This window comes from Myzus persicae, unplaced genomic scaffold (assembly GCF_001856785.1).
Source record: "Myzus persicae strain clone G006 unplaced genomic scaffold, MPER_G0061.0, whole genome shotgun sequence".
Taxonomy (NCBI): domain Eukaryota; kingdom Metazoa; phylum Arthropoda; class Insecta; order Hemiptera; family Aphididae; genus Myzus; species Myzus persicae.
This window is the reverse complement of record NW_019100825.1, coordinates 316,951-335,842: the sequence shown is the minus strand read 5'-3', so window position 1 is coordinate 335,842 and position 18,892 is coordinate 316,951. Positions and strand designations below refer to the sequence as shown.

At 28.4% G+C, this 18,892-nt stretch overlaps 1 protein-coding gene across 1 annotated transcript; it reads left to right on the top strand.

The window, feature by feature from the left end:
• Window positions 1–2,987: 2,987 nt before the first annotated feature.
• On the top strand, window positions 2,988–12,030 carry LOC111026313 (thioredoxin domain-containing protein 3 homolog). The gene is made up of 11 exons (XM_022304370.1): window positions 2,988–3,302; window positions 3,676–3,781; window positions 3,868–3,971; window positions 7,334–7,405; window positions 7,506–7,622; window positions 7,718–7,814; window positions 8,110–8,384; window positions 8,953–9,188; window positions 10,424–10,583; window positions 10,803–10,972; window positions 11,610–12,030. The coding sequence occupies exons 2-11, from the start codon at window positions 3,694–3,696 to the stop codon at window positions 11,896–11,898; spliced, it is 1,608 nt and encodes a 535-aa protein (XP_022160062.1). The 5' UTR covers window positions 2,988–3,302; window positions 3,676–3,693; the 3' UTR covers window positions 11,899–12,030.
• The last annotated feature ends 6,862 nt before the right edge of the window (window positions 12,031–18,892 follow it).

The following is an 18,892-nucleotide window of genomic DNA, read 5'->3' as shown; positions in this document are numbered from 1 at the left end:
CATCGACGTCTTCTTGGCTCAAAATTACATTGAATGGTAATTGGTACTTATTATAGTACCTAAAAGAATATTTAAATTTTTTCTTGTTTGGACTAACGATCGTGGGGAGCCAGTCACCCACCCATCATGACCATGGTAAGTGGGAACATATGGCCAAGTTTGTATACGTAGAGATATATTTTGTTGTCACTGTATTTAAAAATAGAATTAATGGAAAAATATGACTACATAGAGTAGTTAAATCAACACTCATTCTTTGGGCCCTGAACGAAATTTAACTCTTAAATGTGTATGAAATAGCATCATACCTTTACCAGTTTTACCAAAAATATTAAATCAATATATTCGAATAATATTATGATATCAGGTTGTACCTATAGGCTATATAACTAATACATTTAATGGTTCGCTAAAATGTAATGAACACTAGTTATGGGCCACTAAATCATGCTTAGTATCAATTCATTACATGTTTAGTGATTGGTTATATGGAATCCGGCATTATAGTGTCTATGTGTATATTATACAGGTGTTGTTAACGCATTTAAACGTGCTGCAAAATATCGCCACCATCGTATCCATGGGAACAATATATAAGGCATGGGAGACGCCTCTGGCAATATTAAACTGTTGACACGGTTTTTGAATCTTTTTTTATTTCAGTATCGTGAAATTCGAAGAAAACACCTATAGAAACAAATTAAACTAGTTCACCTCGGTCAGTGTTCGTATCACTTTTAATTTCATAATTATAAGTTCCTGCTCTTTCTATAATTAACTGTGAGTATTAACTATCGTCTATACATAAAAATCACTAACTACTAACCAGATATATTATTATTGAACCACTCGGTACTGTCTACTACAAAGTATAGATTATAGGGGGTAGGTTTTTCTAATATTATATTTAATAGGTATATCTATTATATCCTCTACCACGTATAATATAAAAGTGTAAAAATTACAAATGTATATCTATCGCCGACAACATCTATCGACCTAGACAGTAATAACAACGTTATCCTCTAGGACTTTCACAGCTGGTTTTGCGTGTGGGAAAGTATGTTTTATGCGAGTGGTTTTAGCGTTTTCGATAACTTTCTGGAACCGTACTACTTAACCACCATACCTAACTTTGGTAAAAATAATTATCTCGACGAGCACCTATGGCTGCATAGTAGCATCATTGAGTTCGAGGCATGAGGGGTCTGTGGCTTGCGGGGTCATTTGACCGACGACCGATAATGAATCGACCGACAGGGCACAGGACAATTAATCGATCAGACAAGGACAATCGACCAACACCCAATATTTGGGTGGTCAAGGACAATATTATCATGGATGGGAAAATTAACAGGCATATAAATATAATATTTAAATGTTAAATTATATAATGTTAAATTTAGCATACCTACATGGCACCGCCAACGCCTGGGCGTTTCAATTCTAGCGTCAAATGAGTAGTTCTTAACGTTTTACCCAAATTGTTAAGTCTAATATAAATCTGTTCTTATAACTATTTATAACGTTCTCTAACACTATCATTTTTTTTTCATTTTGCATTTTTGAGTTAATTTAGACATTTAGTTGAGATATACTACAAAGTTTGATATAAATAAGGCCTCACAACTGGCAGAGTTTCCATATCCCCACCACATTTAAGAAAATAAAATCGTTTAAGCTTACATTAAACATTTAAACCTTTCCATTACCTTTTTATGTAACTGGTATTCTGATTGATTTTATAATCACCTAATATAACTTATATATAATTTATCATTGTAATTTTTTGGGTTGGTCATTGAGGTAGGTACCTATTGATAATAATATTTCGGAGCGCGTGACCGAATGCAGTACGTGACAGTACGCAGTGCGTTTTTAAAATATGTATGTTTTCACATCTGATCGGTGTAACAATGATAATGTACACCTACCGATGTGATTATTAATTATTTTTCTTTTCTTATATATTTAGTATATGATATAAATAAGTATTACCTTAATGTTTGTGATGAATAGTGTTTACAAGATTTACATGCGATAAACAATGAAAAAATATACAAAAATATGACGAAAAAGAATTTAAGTATTTTATTTTTTGTATACAAATTGATCGCAAATAATATAATTAAGTAACTAACTAACCTATCGGTTTTGAACATTTCCATAGACAATTCTTCAGTGAATTGTCATAATTTAGAAACTTAACTTTGAACTTTTGGCATTCCTCTAAGTTGTCTAAATAAATTTCATTCTAAAATACTAAATGTCCCACACTAAATATAAAATTTTGTATTTACACAACAAATACAAGTCATACAATTTAGCAACAACCATAGTCCACAAGCGTATATTAAGATAAAATCTTATCTTTTACGTGATAAATTGCGTACCTAAATCAACGATCATGTCAGTTTATACATTTTATATGTATGACAAATTAACTAAGCAATGCACATTATAGATCTAATGGATAAATATGATTTTATGTAAGGTTTTTCAAAAAAATATTCGAAAAACCTAAATATTAAATTATAAATGCATTTTCATTAAAAAATCCAAAGATATGCGAAATAAATATGTATATAATATTATTAATTAATTTTATTCTTTTCGATTCGGGATGAGACATAGCTGACAACCAATGTATTTGGATTAAAGGAAAACAATATGCTACTGCAAAGAAATCCTTGTTATTGTGATGAATATTCTTACGGTGGGCATCTGCTAGTGCAATCTTTATATTTGTTGCCGTTTCATACCAATATATTATATGGCACGTGTAGACGTGTGTGTTCAATGTTCATCCTTCGAAAATTACATCTATTTGTATTATTACCTATCTACCTATATCATTTATAAATTATATAATACACCGCCGTTTATACAAATCACAGTAGGTTGAAAGGTTGATTTCGAAAATAATCTATATCTATAACTACATGGCCTTAACTAACACGTGCTACAGTAACACCAACCTACTAAAGTAGAAACATCAATCACCCATTCGCCTATTTCTCCAATTATTTCCAAACGAAATTACTATTATTTGTCTTAACAAGTAGAAGTGGCTTGCATATGTTAGTCTTTTAAATGTACTTATAAATTACAAGATAAAATATAACAATAAAAAATAATAGCCTGATTGGATAACGAATTCAGATATTGGGGACTTATGAGCATTTAAATTTAAAATATACGAGTGTCTAACTAGAAATTCTGCCAAATAGGCGTCCGAACTAGGCCTTCGGGCCTACTCCCGGACATAGCGCCATATACAAAAAAGAAAACCTATTTGTTTCGTAAGTAATAAATATAAACTTTAGATTTATGTTGTAATGACTATAACGTATTCTTATTTTATCCTTTAATGAATGTGTAACTTATACAGACGTTAGTTAACGATGAAATATTTATTTTAAACACAAAAATGATGACGAAAAGGGCACATTAAAAATGCAAATAAGCTTTAGTAGAAACCTATATAAATTAATATAAAAGAAAACCTTATCTATTATTAGGTAATTTAAAAAATGTATGCTAGTATACAACTAGAAAATAATAAGGCAAAATAATGTTGTTATTCTATCAAATAATTTTGGGTGTTTAATGTATGCTTTAAATTTAAACACTTAACCTAATATATTTTGAAATAATAAAATACAATTTAATCAGAAAAAAAGATCAGTACGAATGGCTAAAAGAGGACAAATAATACTTCAAGAAGAAATCAATAACGATGATGATTGGACAAAAGTTATGGAACTCCAAGGAATGTATGGTAAAAACCTCACAATAATATAAGAATAACCAAAAAGTAACATTTTGCACATTTATTAGTATTTAGTAATTCGTTTGTTATTTTAGTCATTGACGTATATGCTGAATTTAGCGGCCCTTGTGTAGCAATGACAACATATTTAAAAAGAATCAAAATGGAATTGGACAATGATAATCTACATTTCGCCATAGTAAATATTCTACACCTATTATTTATTGTATATATTATGCGACCAATACACCTATAGAAAAAGTTAAAACATAGTTCAAATGAAATAAAACGACAATATTTCTAAATTATTGAATAAGATAGGCATTACAAGTTTTAATTTTAATTATAATATGGTAATACAATTTTGTATTGGTTACTTGCAGGTTAACACCAATTTAAGGTTACACTGTTTATATTGTTTCGATCGCTCTTTCCGTCTACACATAGGTATGCATATTAAACTTATACTTGATTTAAAATGAATAACTTTAATGACATTTGTAGGGAAAAAAACTAAAAAATTTGAAATATCTGTCAACAGCTCAAAATAAGTCAATATATTTTGAAATCTCATGGTGTATATAAAAATCTAACATAAACTGAAAATGTCATATATTACGGTCATTTTTTAGAGCTGCACCAAAAATATAAATCGATTTGGTCAAAATTCGATTTTGAAAAAAAATTCTCGTTTTTCCTTAAATTTTTTTTTTGGTTTTTCCCGGTACTTTTGACCTCCCAAATGCATCAACCAGTTTCACTTCTCTAACGGAAAATATACTGAAATTAAAAATCGAAGCATTATTTCCGACTACTTATCGTGAACACAAAGACTCGAAAAAAAATCAAATTAAAAAAACACTCGTCATCATTGTAAAATCAATGCATTCATCGCTCCGCTCAGAATCTAAAATAACATTTTATTAAACACGCAATGACATACTCTGGAAATAATAACTTGAATTAGGTATAATATAGGTATTTGAGAAAAGTCTACCTATAGGTACTTGCTAGAATAAGCCAGCTATCAAAAAAATTACTTCCTACGAATAATCCGACACCGCCTTTATTCCCAAAAATATATATTTACCAATCACTTTAAGTTATAACGTTATTCCTATAAAATTGTTGGTGGATATCATACTATTTGGTTAAGTTTAACCCTCTAATCTTTCCTATTTCTACCTAAATACAGTATATTGTATATAATGTAAAACACGCAATAAATAAACGAAATCAATAAATAAATAAAAAACGAATAAATAAACGTTGCAATTTGTTGATTAGTGACTATGTTAATAGGACAATTATTAAGCTTTATTCAATTATTTTTTTATTAGTACATAACTGGTTTAGGTACATAACTAATTTATACTTGTTTATATTATTTATGATTTCGTTTTTTGAAATCTTTAATATTATTGTATAGATACAGTTTAGTCACTTGATAATTCGAAATTGAAGGGACAGAACTAAAAATTCGATTTATAGAGGTTTTTGATTTCCCGGGTGTTCGAATAATTGAGGGAAAAAAAATAATTCGATTTAAAGAGAGGTGAAAATGTTTTTAAATACATATTACACACTTTCATTCATTTATTTATTATATTGTTATATGCTATTGCCTATTAGAGAAATCTGTTAATTTTGTTTATTATTAATTGTTGGCCACAATCTGGTCTATGGCGTAATCTAACTTACAGATAGGCAGAAATAATAAAGTAAAATAATATTTTATCACCGTGGTTTTATTACGAGTACGTCAAATAGGTCGTTTGTATATACATAGGTAATCTTTGTACTATCGTATTTAAAGAAATTCGAATTATAAAGGTTCTGGCAAAAAAATTCGAATTGTTGTTTGTCTACTACCGACATACATTTTGAATTATCGAGGGAACCAAATACATGTATTTTTTCTAATAATAGAGGAGACCAATTGTTATATTTTGTTTAAAAATAAAATTTTGTCCTAATGTTAACTTAAAATGTCCACACAAAAAATTTATTTAGGTAAGTATATAATGTATGTATATATTATTTTATTTTTTTAGTTACTTATGTGTTATGAGGAACCTTGCATTACATTACCAAGCTTAAGCTATAAAAATGTATAATATTTTTATGCATTTATGACTTATAGTTATGAGAACTACTTATGTGGAATTTTGCATTGAATGTTTATGCTTTTTGACAAATAAATTTTTTTGAATAAAACAGAAAAAAAACTAAAAAAAAATTTAAAACCTGAAACGTCTAAAATTTGGTCAAAAAGAAAAAAAAATATGTTGAAAATAATATGTACTGAGTATTTTTTATTTAGTATGTTAACACTTGGTGAAAATTTCAAGTATTCACGGTTATTTGTTTTTAAAAAATCGATTTTGGCCGCTGAGTCTACTTTTTTATATCATGTACAATATACATAAATAATGCTAATATATAGTTATATTTGGTTAAAATGTCAAGTACCTATCTATGGTTTATTCCAGCGGTTCTTAACCTGTGGTCCGCGGCCCCCACCAAACATAAGTTAATACGTGACATGAGTGCATTATTACAATATTTTTGGATTATTATTTTTGTTTCATATAAAATTATAATCTTATATTGTCTGTCGCGGCGGGCCGTGATAAAATAATTTATATTACAATTTTTTTTAAATTTAAGTGTTTAATGATGTTAAAGTTTAAAATGAAAGTTTAATTAAAATAATTATAAATATGTATATTTTGTTATGTCTACTTCTATAATTTGTAATATAAAATAGTTATTATAATTTTGGTTATGATAACTTGATATGTTTTGTAAAAAAAAGTATTCGAAAAAAAATGGTGGGTGGGGTCCGCGATTTCTAAAAATATTTCATCGGGGGTCCGTGTTCTACAAAAGGTTAAAAACCGCTGGTTTATTCGATTGACCGTTTTTGAATACTACAATACTACATCAAAACAACTAAAATCGTTAATTTAGGCATGAATATCCTAATTTGTCAAAAATTAAACTTCAGACGCTTTTAAAAAAAATAATTGAGGAACTAACTTAAAAATGTATTTTTATTCCAGTGATAAAAACTTATGAGGAACTTTGAACTAAATGTTCAAGTATTTTAAACAATATGTTTTTTTTTTATCTAAAATGACAATCGCCAATAAATAGCTAAAAAAGAATCAACAACTTTTTTAAATAATATGGGTGTATAGAAAATTCTAATATAAACGTAATATAGTTATATTATGTTAACATTTAATTCACTTTGTGATAATTGAATTGCAAGTATCTACTGTTACTTGTTTTAAAATGAATAGGTTTTGAGTAAAAATTCAATTCCAAATTATTAAGAAAGTAATGGGAATTTTTAATTTTTACCTAAAATTAGGTACCAACAAGATTGACTTTCCAAGCAGTAAACATGTTGATGTCTTAAAAATTAAATCTTTTTTCTTTTATGTATCTTGTATACAGACCCACAAAAAATAACACACATCATTGTAAAATCAATACACTCAATGCTCCGCTCAGAATCCAAAATTTTGTTTGATTAAGATATTAAAATTTTAGGCAAAATGTGACGAAATAAATGTGTTAAAAAGGTTTCGACATAAAAGTGAACCACATTGGTTGTTTTTTTTTGTAAGTACCTTGATATCTATTGATTATTAACAGTGAATATAACATTTTTTTTAGTAGAGTACTAACTTTAACAATTTATTTTTCATTAATTATTAAAAAGGATGGGAAATTGGTCAATGTCATTATTGGCGTCGATGCTTCTAGATTAACACAATTAATAGTAGAGGAAGTGGATCAGTATGTTAAGTTCAAGAATGGAGAAATTCATAAAGAGTTTGTGAGTATACAATATAGAATTCGTAATTTTGTGCATGAATGCCATCATTAACGTTGAGTAATACCCAAATATCAAATTTTTACGTATATATTAAGATACCATTAAGTAAAGTAACCGATGAGGAGCGAGAACAACAAATGAAAATTGAAAACTATCAAAAACAGAGAGCGAGGAAAGAAAAAAAAATTAGAGGTTTGTATTGCTTTTATGTTTTGATTGCTGACCTACTGCTTATCAATCTGCAGTTGGCAGTCATCATAATTAATTAAATAATGTTAATCCTTGTTTATTATTTTATAATAAAAGTAGTTATAATATTATAATATAATATACCTACCTAGATAATATAGTCCGGTTTAATATCCATCGGGGTATATATTTTTTAATAAATTCTTATATTTTTCTCCTATTGTGAAATGATGGTTCAAGTGGGTTTTGTATGCAATTTTACGCAACTTAAAACTAAAATCGTACTTGTTGGTTTCAGATGGAAGAATGATGAAAATAAAAGAACGAGCTTTGAAACAATTTTCGTATGACATCCAAATGCAAACATGTGTCATGTTTTTCCCCCACACAGTCAAATACATTATGGTGGAAAAACCATTGGAAGAGGGCGCCGAAGAACTCGAAGAACCACCTGAACCTGTGATGATAGAAAAAAGGGTATGTGAGGTGGCCAACTCGTGTGCTAGTAAGTATGAGGAACTGATCGTTATTGAAGCTAAAGAAGTGAAATTGACGGAAGACAGTTTGTACCAGGTAAATATAAATATATTTTAAATATGATCGGTCAGGAAAGTAGCCGGTAAAAATATTCAATGATATTGAAAAATCTGATGAAATAATAATTGAAAATATTTCAGTAGGTACTATAAAAAAAAATATTTAGGACAATCTTCAAAATCCATACTTTACTGAATATTTTTACCATAAAATAACAACTAACAACTAAATGGATCGGAATAAATTACTCGTGTACCTAGATAACTTGCATTAATATTTGTGTACATATAAACTGATTATTACACATATCGAATTATAAATTATATAATTGGTACTAGTTGATTATCTCGACTACCGTTGTTTACGACAGTCTAATTGTTTTATTGACATCTATTATCAATTTCACTTAAATATAATTACATATTAGGTGTACATTTATTAATTTAATAAAAATAAAATAAAATATATTTTGAACTGTATGGTACGTTATAAATAAGTTGAAGAGTATTATTTTCATACAGAACTATGCTTACCACGGTAGTACGTTACTAACATATATCGATTGGAAAGTAGACATGAATTATATTCCGTCCTTCCGTTTTAGTTGTTTTTTATGGAAAAAGAGTTTTTGGAAAGTTTTTCGGAAGAATTGATCGAAGAACTGATGAATAAAAATGTGTATTCTGTAATGTTGTCAATGCCTACTGTCAAACACGACACAACTACAGATGATACACCCGAAAATGCACCTGTTCCCATCGACCTAATGGGGGAAATAGAGCTAAAGTTGAGCACAATAATTTACGGTGGCGGAAGCCCGTTAAACCCTGGTCCGGATTCGTAAGTATCTAAACTAAATAGTGAGCACCTAACTAAATATGTATGTTACCTACTACGTATGTGTGGCGAATTATATGCGTTAACTTAGTATGTATGTAAAATTAAATATAATTAAATAAATAAATAAAAAATAAATAAATAAATACACTTAAATATAATTTTAAAAAGGTGGGCAAGTGTGAATTGCTCTATTGTACATAAGGTCACTGTAATGAACATCCGGATGTGTTGAATTTGAATTTGAATTCAACGGCATTATATCATTGTAATAAAAAACAATCCAGAGTGAAAACTATATGTTACTAATATTAATATTTACTAAACAGTAAACACTAAACATATTATATTATCATATCTATATTGCTATTAAGATAATCTAATTTACTAACAGTAGTGTAAGTACTAAGTAGTAAGTGAGTAAGTAAGTAAGTAAGTAAGAAGTAAGTAAGTAAGTAAGTAAGTAAGTAGTACTAAGTACTAAGTAGTAGATTGAATTAATTTTGATGAAAAATTGTATTTTAAAATATCGTGGTGTTCATAAAATATAATGATATATTATGTTAAATGTTTCAAGTACAACGAATAATATATTCAAATTACGACAAAATAATTAAAATTGTATTCTTTGTTAAAATATCTTATTTTTTCCAAAATTTTAACTTAAAAGTCTGTAAAAAAAAACTGTGATTACAGTATAAAATACTCATGAAAACTCCTGTTGTAAATTTTTAATCACAAGTTATAAAAATTGAAAATTTTATAAATTTTAACCACCTATACAATTAAAGTATGCAAATTTTCATGATTTTGACGAATTTCGTAAAAATGTACATCAAATTCTTGTAAAATAAAATTGTAACTATATGTATTATTTAATGTAAGCTTATGAGAAACAGAAAAAACACTATATTTCTATGCATAGATGCGCATAAATACTATCATCGTATAAATGTATAATATATTAATATAGTGTTCACTATTCAAGACAGTAAACACTAGACATCAAAAAAATAAATTATAGTGTACAAATTTATTTATTACACTTTATTAATACATTTTTATTTAAATTAAGAAATCATAAAGTGACATATTTTTAATTCATAAATGTGTATAGGTAAATTATATTCATTAAGTTAATTTTTGTAGGACACTCGTGTTTTAATATTTTTTTAATATACATGTTCCAATAATTCAGTTTGTAACGTCATTTAAGTAAGTGACCATATTTAATTTAGACTTGCAGATATACATGCGGTAGTAGACGAATACGGACAAAAAAAACCATCAGTATACACTCCTAGGAATCCGTTAAGTAAAGCTTCAGCGCTCACCATTTTGTTCAATAAATTCTGCAGAAACCATGGATACGTCGCACCCCAACCTCCTTCACCACAGGTTAAAGAACTAGTTTTATTACAAGTGCACGGTAGGACTTTTTTGTTCCATATAATATATTACGTTATATATAGAAACCTATAATGTTATAAATTATTATACTACTTATTTTGTTGTGCTGGTCGTTGAGGCGCAATCCCAAAAAAAATTACACATTTGTCATATTATAGGTACTTACTGTACAGTTTACACATAACTCAATGTATTATTTTTTTGCAGTACCTTATCATTTTTGATATCAACAAAGCCAACACCGTGTTACCAGTCATCGAGGATCTAGAAGACACAGTCGTCTACTATGGGTTTTTCCGTAACGCCGATCCCGAAAAAACCAAGTTACTGTGTAAAGACCCTGAATTGTTGGATATTTATGGCGCGGAGAGAGTTGGGTAGGTACCTAGGTAGTATTATTATTATAATAATATAGTGGCATACAACTCTTAAATATAAAAATTAAGATTTAATAAATACGAATCAAGATCGGCTAGATAGCCATTAAAATAGAAAAGTTAATGGTTTACAATTAAATATAAACCAAAAACTATAAAACTTCCTACGATATATATTTAGGTATTTTATTTTGAAAATACCAATGAATAATAATTATCAGGGTGTTGAGCACTCCAGTAATTTAGGCAGTTTTTGTTTTTCATTTTGTATGTGTATTATAATCCTAATATTTTTCAAAAATACAATATAAATATATGTAATGAATATTATTTTATTAAAAATTTCTTCGAACAATTCAAACTACAATAATTGTGGATCTTATACTCTAATACTTATTATCAAAATTCGAATTTAAAAAATATTAATTGGAAAAAAGCTTTTGATGGGGTCGAACATGGTGATACACACTGTATGCCTGTATATCATATTATTAAACTTATTTTTAGTCTTACATTTTTTACAACATCTGGGGTAGGATACATAATTGTTTTAATTGTTTTTATAAAAATTGTATCTGTAAGTCATATAGTTGGTAAAATACATATAATAAATACATACATAAAATTGTTTGTACAGCAAAGAGGCCAAATTGGTGTTGTCTGTGCTCATGGACGACAAGGACAAAAGTCTGTTGCGGTTAGTCGAATTGGGGCCGATATACGTGAGCCCGGATCACGAAGTAGGCATCGATGACGCAATTAAGTTTTTCCCATATGACTTTGACGAGATGGAAGGCGAGATAAAATTGTGGCTGTCCCAGCAAACGGCGCAGAACGAGGAGGGTATAGGCGAAGAGTATGAATTTGGCGAAGGTGAAGAGGGAATTATTGAAGAACAGGACTCCTCACACGTTCCAGCGAAGTAACTGTCTTCAGTAAACATTGTGTTTTCCCACGGGTACCTACTGCAAGTTCGATTATTTTCAATCATTGGCATGAAGAAAAGAATATATTTTGGTCTAAATATTTAACAATTGTAATAATATGTGTATACAAATATGGCCTATATGGCTATATGTCATTATAATCACAGTAAATATTTTATAGTTAACCATATTATTTTAATGGAAAATCTAATGTGGATACATTTGTATTATTTCAGTTTTTAATAAGAGGTTGCAAACATTTTGCGAATCAGTCTACCTATAACGTTTATTACTAATTACTAAGTATATTTTATGATATATTTTTATTGTTATAAAATGTATTCATTTTAGTTTCTATTAGTCGAAACTTTGCAAGGTTCTGGTTTCATTAATTTTTGCCGAAAACATTACATTGTATAATTTCCAATATAATAACACCTATTTTAAAAGTTTCAAGTGCACATTAATAATATTTTACAACGAAATAACTAAAATCATTATTCTTCGTTTAAATATCAACTTTCGTCCAAATTTGAACTAAGATATCTATGGAAAACTATATTTATATACTTTTAAGATTTGTTGGTTACAGTATAAATAAATAAACCTGGTTTTAAATATTAAAAACCAAGCTATAAAAATTTAACATTTCATACATTTTACTTAATCCATCTAACCCAACCCCATCTAACCTATCTCAAAAAGTATTAAAACATTTTTCATATACAAACAAAATACTAAAATAAACATTTGGTGAAAATTTCAAATATCTAAAGAGTAGATTGAGTTAGATCAAAAAAACTGTTTTTGTTTATTTTTTTTTTGTTTTATCTCGATTCTTATAAACTGCAGTACATACTTTTATTGGATTTTTTTCTTTTGAACACCCCAATTACCAACCAAATGAAATTTGCTACCAGAACCCACTCCCAAAGTTGAAAATCGAAGCATTTTTACAGATCAAAAAAGTGATGACAAACATAAAAACAAAACTCACATAATTGTATAATCAACACAATATTATCACTCTGCTCAGAATCTAAAAATTGGTTCTGATGTACCGGGATATAGCAATCCAATATAGCTCTACCAATTAATTCAAAGAAGGAATTTAAAAAAATATAATTTATTATATAAGTAATATGTTTAATAACCTTATTAATAATCAATCAATGATAATAATAAATATAAAATTAAAATTAAAAGGGGGGTACATAGGTACTAAATGTTTCTGAAAACGTCACTAAGTCAGCTATGGAGTGGTTTGACTCGCGTAACATTGTAGAAACGTCTTTATATAAATTAGAAAATATAAATATTCGGAAACAATGAGAATACAAGTATTAGGAACCTATGCAGTGATAATGATTGCTAGAAGTATATTTTACAACTTGCACTGCCGCCGCCGACCTACGACAGAAACTGAGAACGAGTACCGACTATGCCCCTGGTACTCTGGTAGTAAGTTTCGTCGGTATCCTGGGATTACGCAATAGAAATCGTTACGACCTTGACGTACGGAATTAATTGTTACCGAAAATGAACGTTTGGAAAAACGGTTTCGTTCGGGAAAAACTTAGGCAGGGCTCAGGAGGCTATCAACATTCAAGCAACAGTTTTTGTAAAAAAACTGATTGTAATAATTACTATCAAAATTATCATAATTTTACCATGTATAAGAAATTAGATATTAAACGATTTTAATTTTTGTTGTAATTCAAAAATGTTTTTCGTGTGGTATTTTTAAAGTTTTATCATTTATGTATATAATTATTTTTTATTATAGTCTATACGTCTATATAAAATTATTTTTTCAAAATATTCAGATCAATTTTAAGCTAAAATATTAAAAATAAAATATTGTACCTATCTTATAGCACTTACCCTTTCACACACGACAAATCGGTATTCACTCAAGAGTTATAAAAAAAATAATATATGATATAGGACATGAGTATAATTAATATAAACTATTATAATAATTAATAATTAATAATTTAGTAAATGCAATGTTTTGAACAACCTATGGTATTACGTTTTACTAATAGTTGAACAAACTACTATAATAGTAATTGAAATGTATAGAAAATGTACTTAGCTCCTGTATTTAATAAACAGTTTGAACTATTTATACTGCAAATACTGGTACCTATTTATAATCAATGGCTGAATTATAGGATTTTTTATAATTAATAGAAATATAAAATATAAATGGTATACATACTTATAAAAATATGGGGGGGGGGTTATCATAATGATTAAATTAAAAAATAAATATATTTATATTTATATACATTAATTGTTGTAAGGGGGGATTGAACTCCCACTCCCACCCTCACCAGGCCACGGCCCTATTTAGTAACACAAACTTTCTCTGCTTAGAATCATTTTACGTACGATTTATCATTGAGTACAAATTTAACACATCCATTACAGTTATCAACCCAATGACAAAGTACACTTGGCACCAGTATGGTTGCCCCATATTCACACATAGATTCAAAAAAATGATGATATTATAACGACTAGTATACTATGTATTATTATATCAAATATTATACATTTAAAAAAAATTCAAAATCCAATGTAGTCAACGAGAACATGATATAAATAATTATAATACAATTGTAAATGTACGTGCCGAAAACATAAAATAATATTATTCGATCTGTGGTCACCGAAATACTTTAAACGTTTAGCTTAACTATTACTAATTACTATAGCTATTAATAGTAATAATATAGTATATGTATACACCGACTGGATAATATTTAAATGTACATGTTTTATGCATTTATGTGTAACTAAATGATCAGTGATCGGACTCGCCGACACTGTTGGGCTACGAATGTAATATGAATATAATAATATTATGTGATATATTATGATAGTGAGTAATGACTAGTGGCACGATTAAAGATAATATAATATTATTATCGATAGCCATGCTAGTGAGTATGTGTATAATTTAAATACATGTGTTCGTACTTTGTGTACAACACAAATAAATTAGAATAAATGGTAGGTAATAACTATTTTTCTGTATTACAAACAATTTACAAAGAAATAACACAAAATAAGTTTATTAATGATTAACTTAAGGCAGCTATTTGGCTGTTGTACATTATAATAAGCTGACAAGTAGTTGAGTTGATATTAGTGGTGGTCATGGGGGAGGATGTGGCTGTTTTCTTAACATGCATTATTTAATAATTAAAATTTAATTTATGGTTATGTATAATATTTTTTTTTTTAATTAGTACTTTATTTTTAAGTAAAATATTTGTATTATATTAAATCAATTTTAAAATTTAATGGTAAAATTGAATACATTAACATTTTAGTACAATATACAAAAATGTAATTGTTATAAATATTAAAGAAAAAAAGGTCATGGGGGGGATCTATCCCCCTTATCACAACCTGTTTGACCGCCACTGTCTGGTATATACAGATAATAATAAAATAAATAATTAATAGGTATAATATAGATGCACATAAAACAATAATCGTACGGAGTTTGGTTAGTATCGTAGATTGGTCAAATAGTCCAATAAGAAAATTAAACTCACATTCACTTTAAATAATTAACTACTGTACAATAATGAATTAAAGCCACAGAGATTTGCACATAGTAGGAAATAGGAATAATAAAAATAAAGAACCAGTGGTAATTCACCGCTAACCCAATAATATTATTATGTCCTAAAAATAAAGTGTCGATTTACACACCAAAGTCCAGAATATTATTTAACTTATTGCAGCAGTTAATGCATACTAATATACGATGATACTTCGATACTGTAGAATATCATAAAAATACATCGTGATTCATGCCGTGATGTAATAAAAAATAACACAGGCACTAACATCTATAATAATAAATAATAGAAATACAATTTGGAATAAACCTCCTAAGCGGACTATAAATACATAGTATATGCAATTCACTCTGTTAGGTGAGGTTCACCAGAGCCGACAAATAGTATTTTTGAGTAAAATTTTGTACACGATTCAAACATAAAAGACTAGAAGTGAGGATTACCAATGTTTCCATATAGCATATTATACATTATATCAAAGCTATAAGTCATTATATAATATCAATTTGATTGATTTGATGGTGGGAATTGGGGGCTTGAGGGGCTTAGCGTACTAAAAAGGCTTTCAAGTCTTCCTAAAAGCAAATATAGATATAATATAAATATTGTCCGAAATCTCAATATAAAAGTACTGTACATAATATATACATAATATTTTAGTAATGATGGTAAATATTTTTATTGAAAAAAATCTTATATTGCTTGAAGTGCTTTGTGAACAGCAAACAATTTTCATTATTTAAAAATATGTTATAAAAAGCCCGAAGAACTTTCTTCTGCTGTATAGTATTCACTTAATTTAATAAATCATTGTAAGTATACAAAAAAAACATTTCTGAGCAAAGGAGACAAAAAGTTTGAACTATAAACATTTACCAAATAAAAATGTACACCTACATAAAATATACTCTCGATATTTTTTAATTGCTATATAAGAACAACATTGCATAACATTGCATACCTTAGGTCCACAAAAAGTTATTTATAATGATAATAATACGACAAATACCAGCTTGAAAGCCTGTCGATTTTAATCGATTTTAATAAACCATAAATGACAATCCACGGCATCGTTTTGGAGAAAACATTTACGAATTTTTATATTATATACTATATAATTAAATATTAAAAAAGTCTGACATTACAGTTACCTAAATTTTTGTGTGCCTATCATTCAACAGTATACTAGAAAATGAAAGCACCGTTGAGATAACAAAATACGTCTAAAATGTTCAAAAATTACTTTTTACATCAAAATATTTTGAATGCAATTTTACATCAATTGGTGCAACAAAAAAAAAATAGTAATGATAATTTTATTATTGTATGTATTTTATTAGATAATTAAATTTTGTTTATTAAGTAATTATGTGAAATAGATAATGTATCAAAGAATATCATAAATCATGATACTTCGACATTTTAAAAATTTTCTTACACCTATAGCATATAAAAAATGCTTTTTGCGTCTCCTGAAGAAAATTGTAAATTTGGACGTATCTATTGTTATTACATTGGTGCCTTCAAATACGTGTGACAATTGTGACCTTTTAAAGAGGGACTAACATCATTCAAATGAATAATAACACCTATAACCGAAGGACGCTTGTGAACAAAATACAGTACCAGTGCAATGTGTGTATTAAATTGCTTTTATACAGCAGAAATCTGAGGTTATAGATCTATGATATATTATATGCCAGGGCCCAGGTTGATAGAGTTAAAGTTAGGGCATCATATTATGATATCGTTGTTTACGTGCTCATTTTTTTTTTGTACCAACTCAGTAGTTTCTAGTTGAAATTGGATTTTTTTTTTGTCGAAAACACTTTGTTGTTATTTTTACTTTTTCAGTTGAATTATCGAATATACCAGTCATGTATTATGCAACGTGCACTTAAAAAAATTATCAACTTATAAATATTTAGAAGTAAGTTTTGATACAATGTTGATCGTACAAGTACGTAACATAGCAAATTTTACTTGAATAACTTTTTTCATATTTGTGATATCGAAAAAATAAAATAGTGGTTCTATTCCGCGCAAAACAGTTGTTGCAATGTTGAACATTTGTAAGACGGAGATAACTTATGCGGGTCCTATTAATCTCTATACTGTTCTTAATTAATAATCACCGTGTATGAAAAAACAAAAAGATATTTATGAAAAAAACATGTTTACTATGTAACTTGATATCTTCATGCATAGATAGCCAGATAGTGAGATAAGTACGCGTAGCACACTGCACACTGTACTACGCCATACACCAGAATTTAGAACCCTAATTTTTAAGTAGCTTAAGGTTTTTTAAAATACACAATATTTTAGTATAGCCAGTATAGGTACTACTAATAAATTACTATACGTGCATTTTTTTTTTTATTAGCTCAACCAAAAGTTTCTATAGCTCAACAATTAATTAAATAACAAGATAAGAATGTGACATTAATGTTAATTAATCTTATAACTACAATTATACTGATAATAAGAAAATCTTAAACGTAGGTAACAGTAAAAACATGACTACTTATGTGTGAATTATGTTCATTAGATTTAAGTCTAAGGTCTTAACAAGCTTATAACATCAGTACTTTGCTGGTGTAGTACTGTAGTAAGATTTTTCATTGTCCACAATTAGTATAGTACCTACAACCTACCTACTATAGTTTATATTTTTAAATTACAACTTGTTAACAATTTCAAAATTAATTGGTAGTTTTCTTATTTCTAAATTCAAGCGTTAAGTGATGTAAAAATGTGAAATAATTCCATAGTACTTACTAATCTGATATTAAACAAAAAAAAAAAACCGGTATTGTTCATGAATCGAACAACATCCATTATATAATATGACCTACTCAAAGGCGAATAAGAGGAGGAACTCTCGAAACAATCGAATCCTACTATGCATACACATCGACCTCGCGCAGTGAGCTTCTTCTGGTCACACTGTTGAACGCCCGTGTTCATAGAAGTAAAAAAAAAAGAAAGAAAGAAAGGCGGTTTGAACTCTACCCGAGTCCGATCGTACCCATAGACGAGAACTCGCTTTTGCAAATTATGCGTCCCGTCCTGTCAAGCGTGAGCTCAACCATGGCTGAAATTCACTCAGCCTTACGGCGGCGACCAGCACTATATACATGGTATATTGCCATTTATGTGCGCGTGCGTGAGATTGTGTAAAACCACCGTTGCCCCCGCCGCGCCGGCGCAGTTACCTCGATCCGCGGCATCGTCGGCGATGGCGTTGATACTTGATAAACTGATAAGCTATCGTCGTAAACACTGCGGCAGTGCGGCAGTGCGGTGGTGTACGACTGTGTCCACATTCATAATAATATTATAATTCATAAATGTATTATAATACCTATATGAACTGTTTAATACTTAAA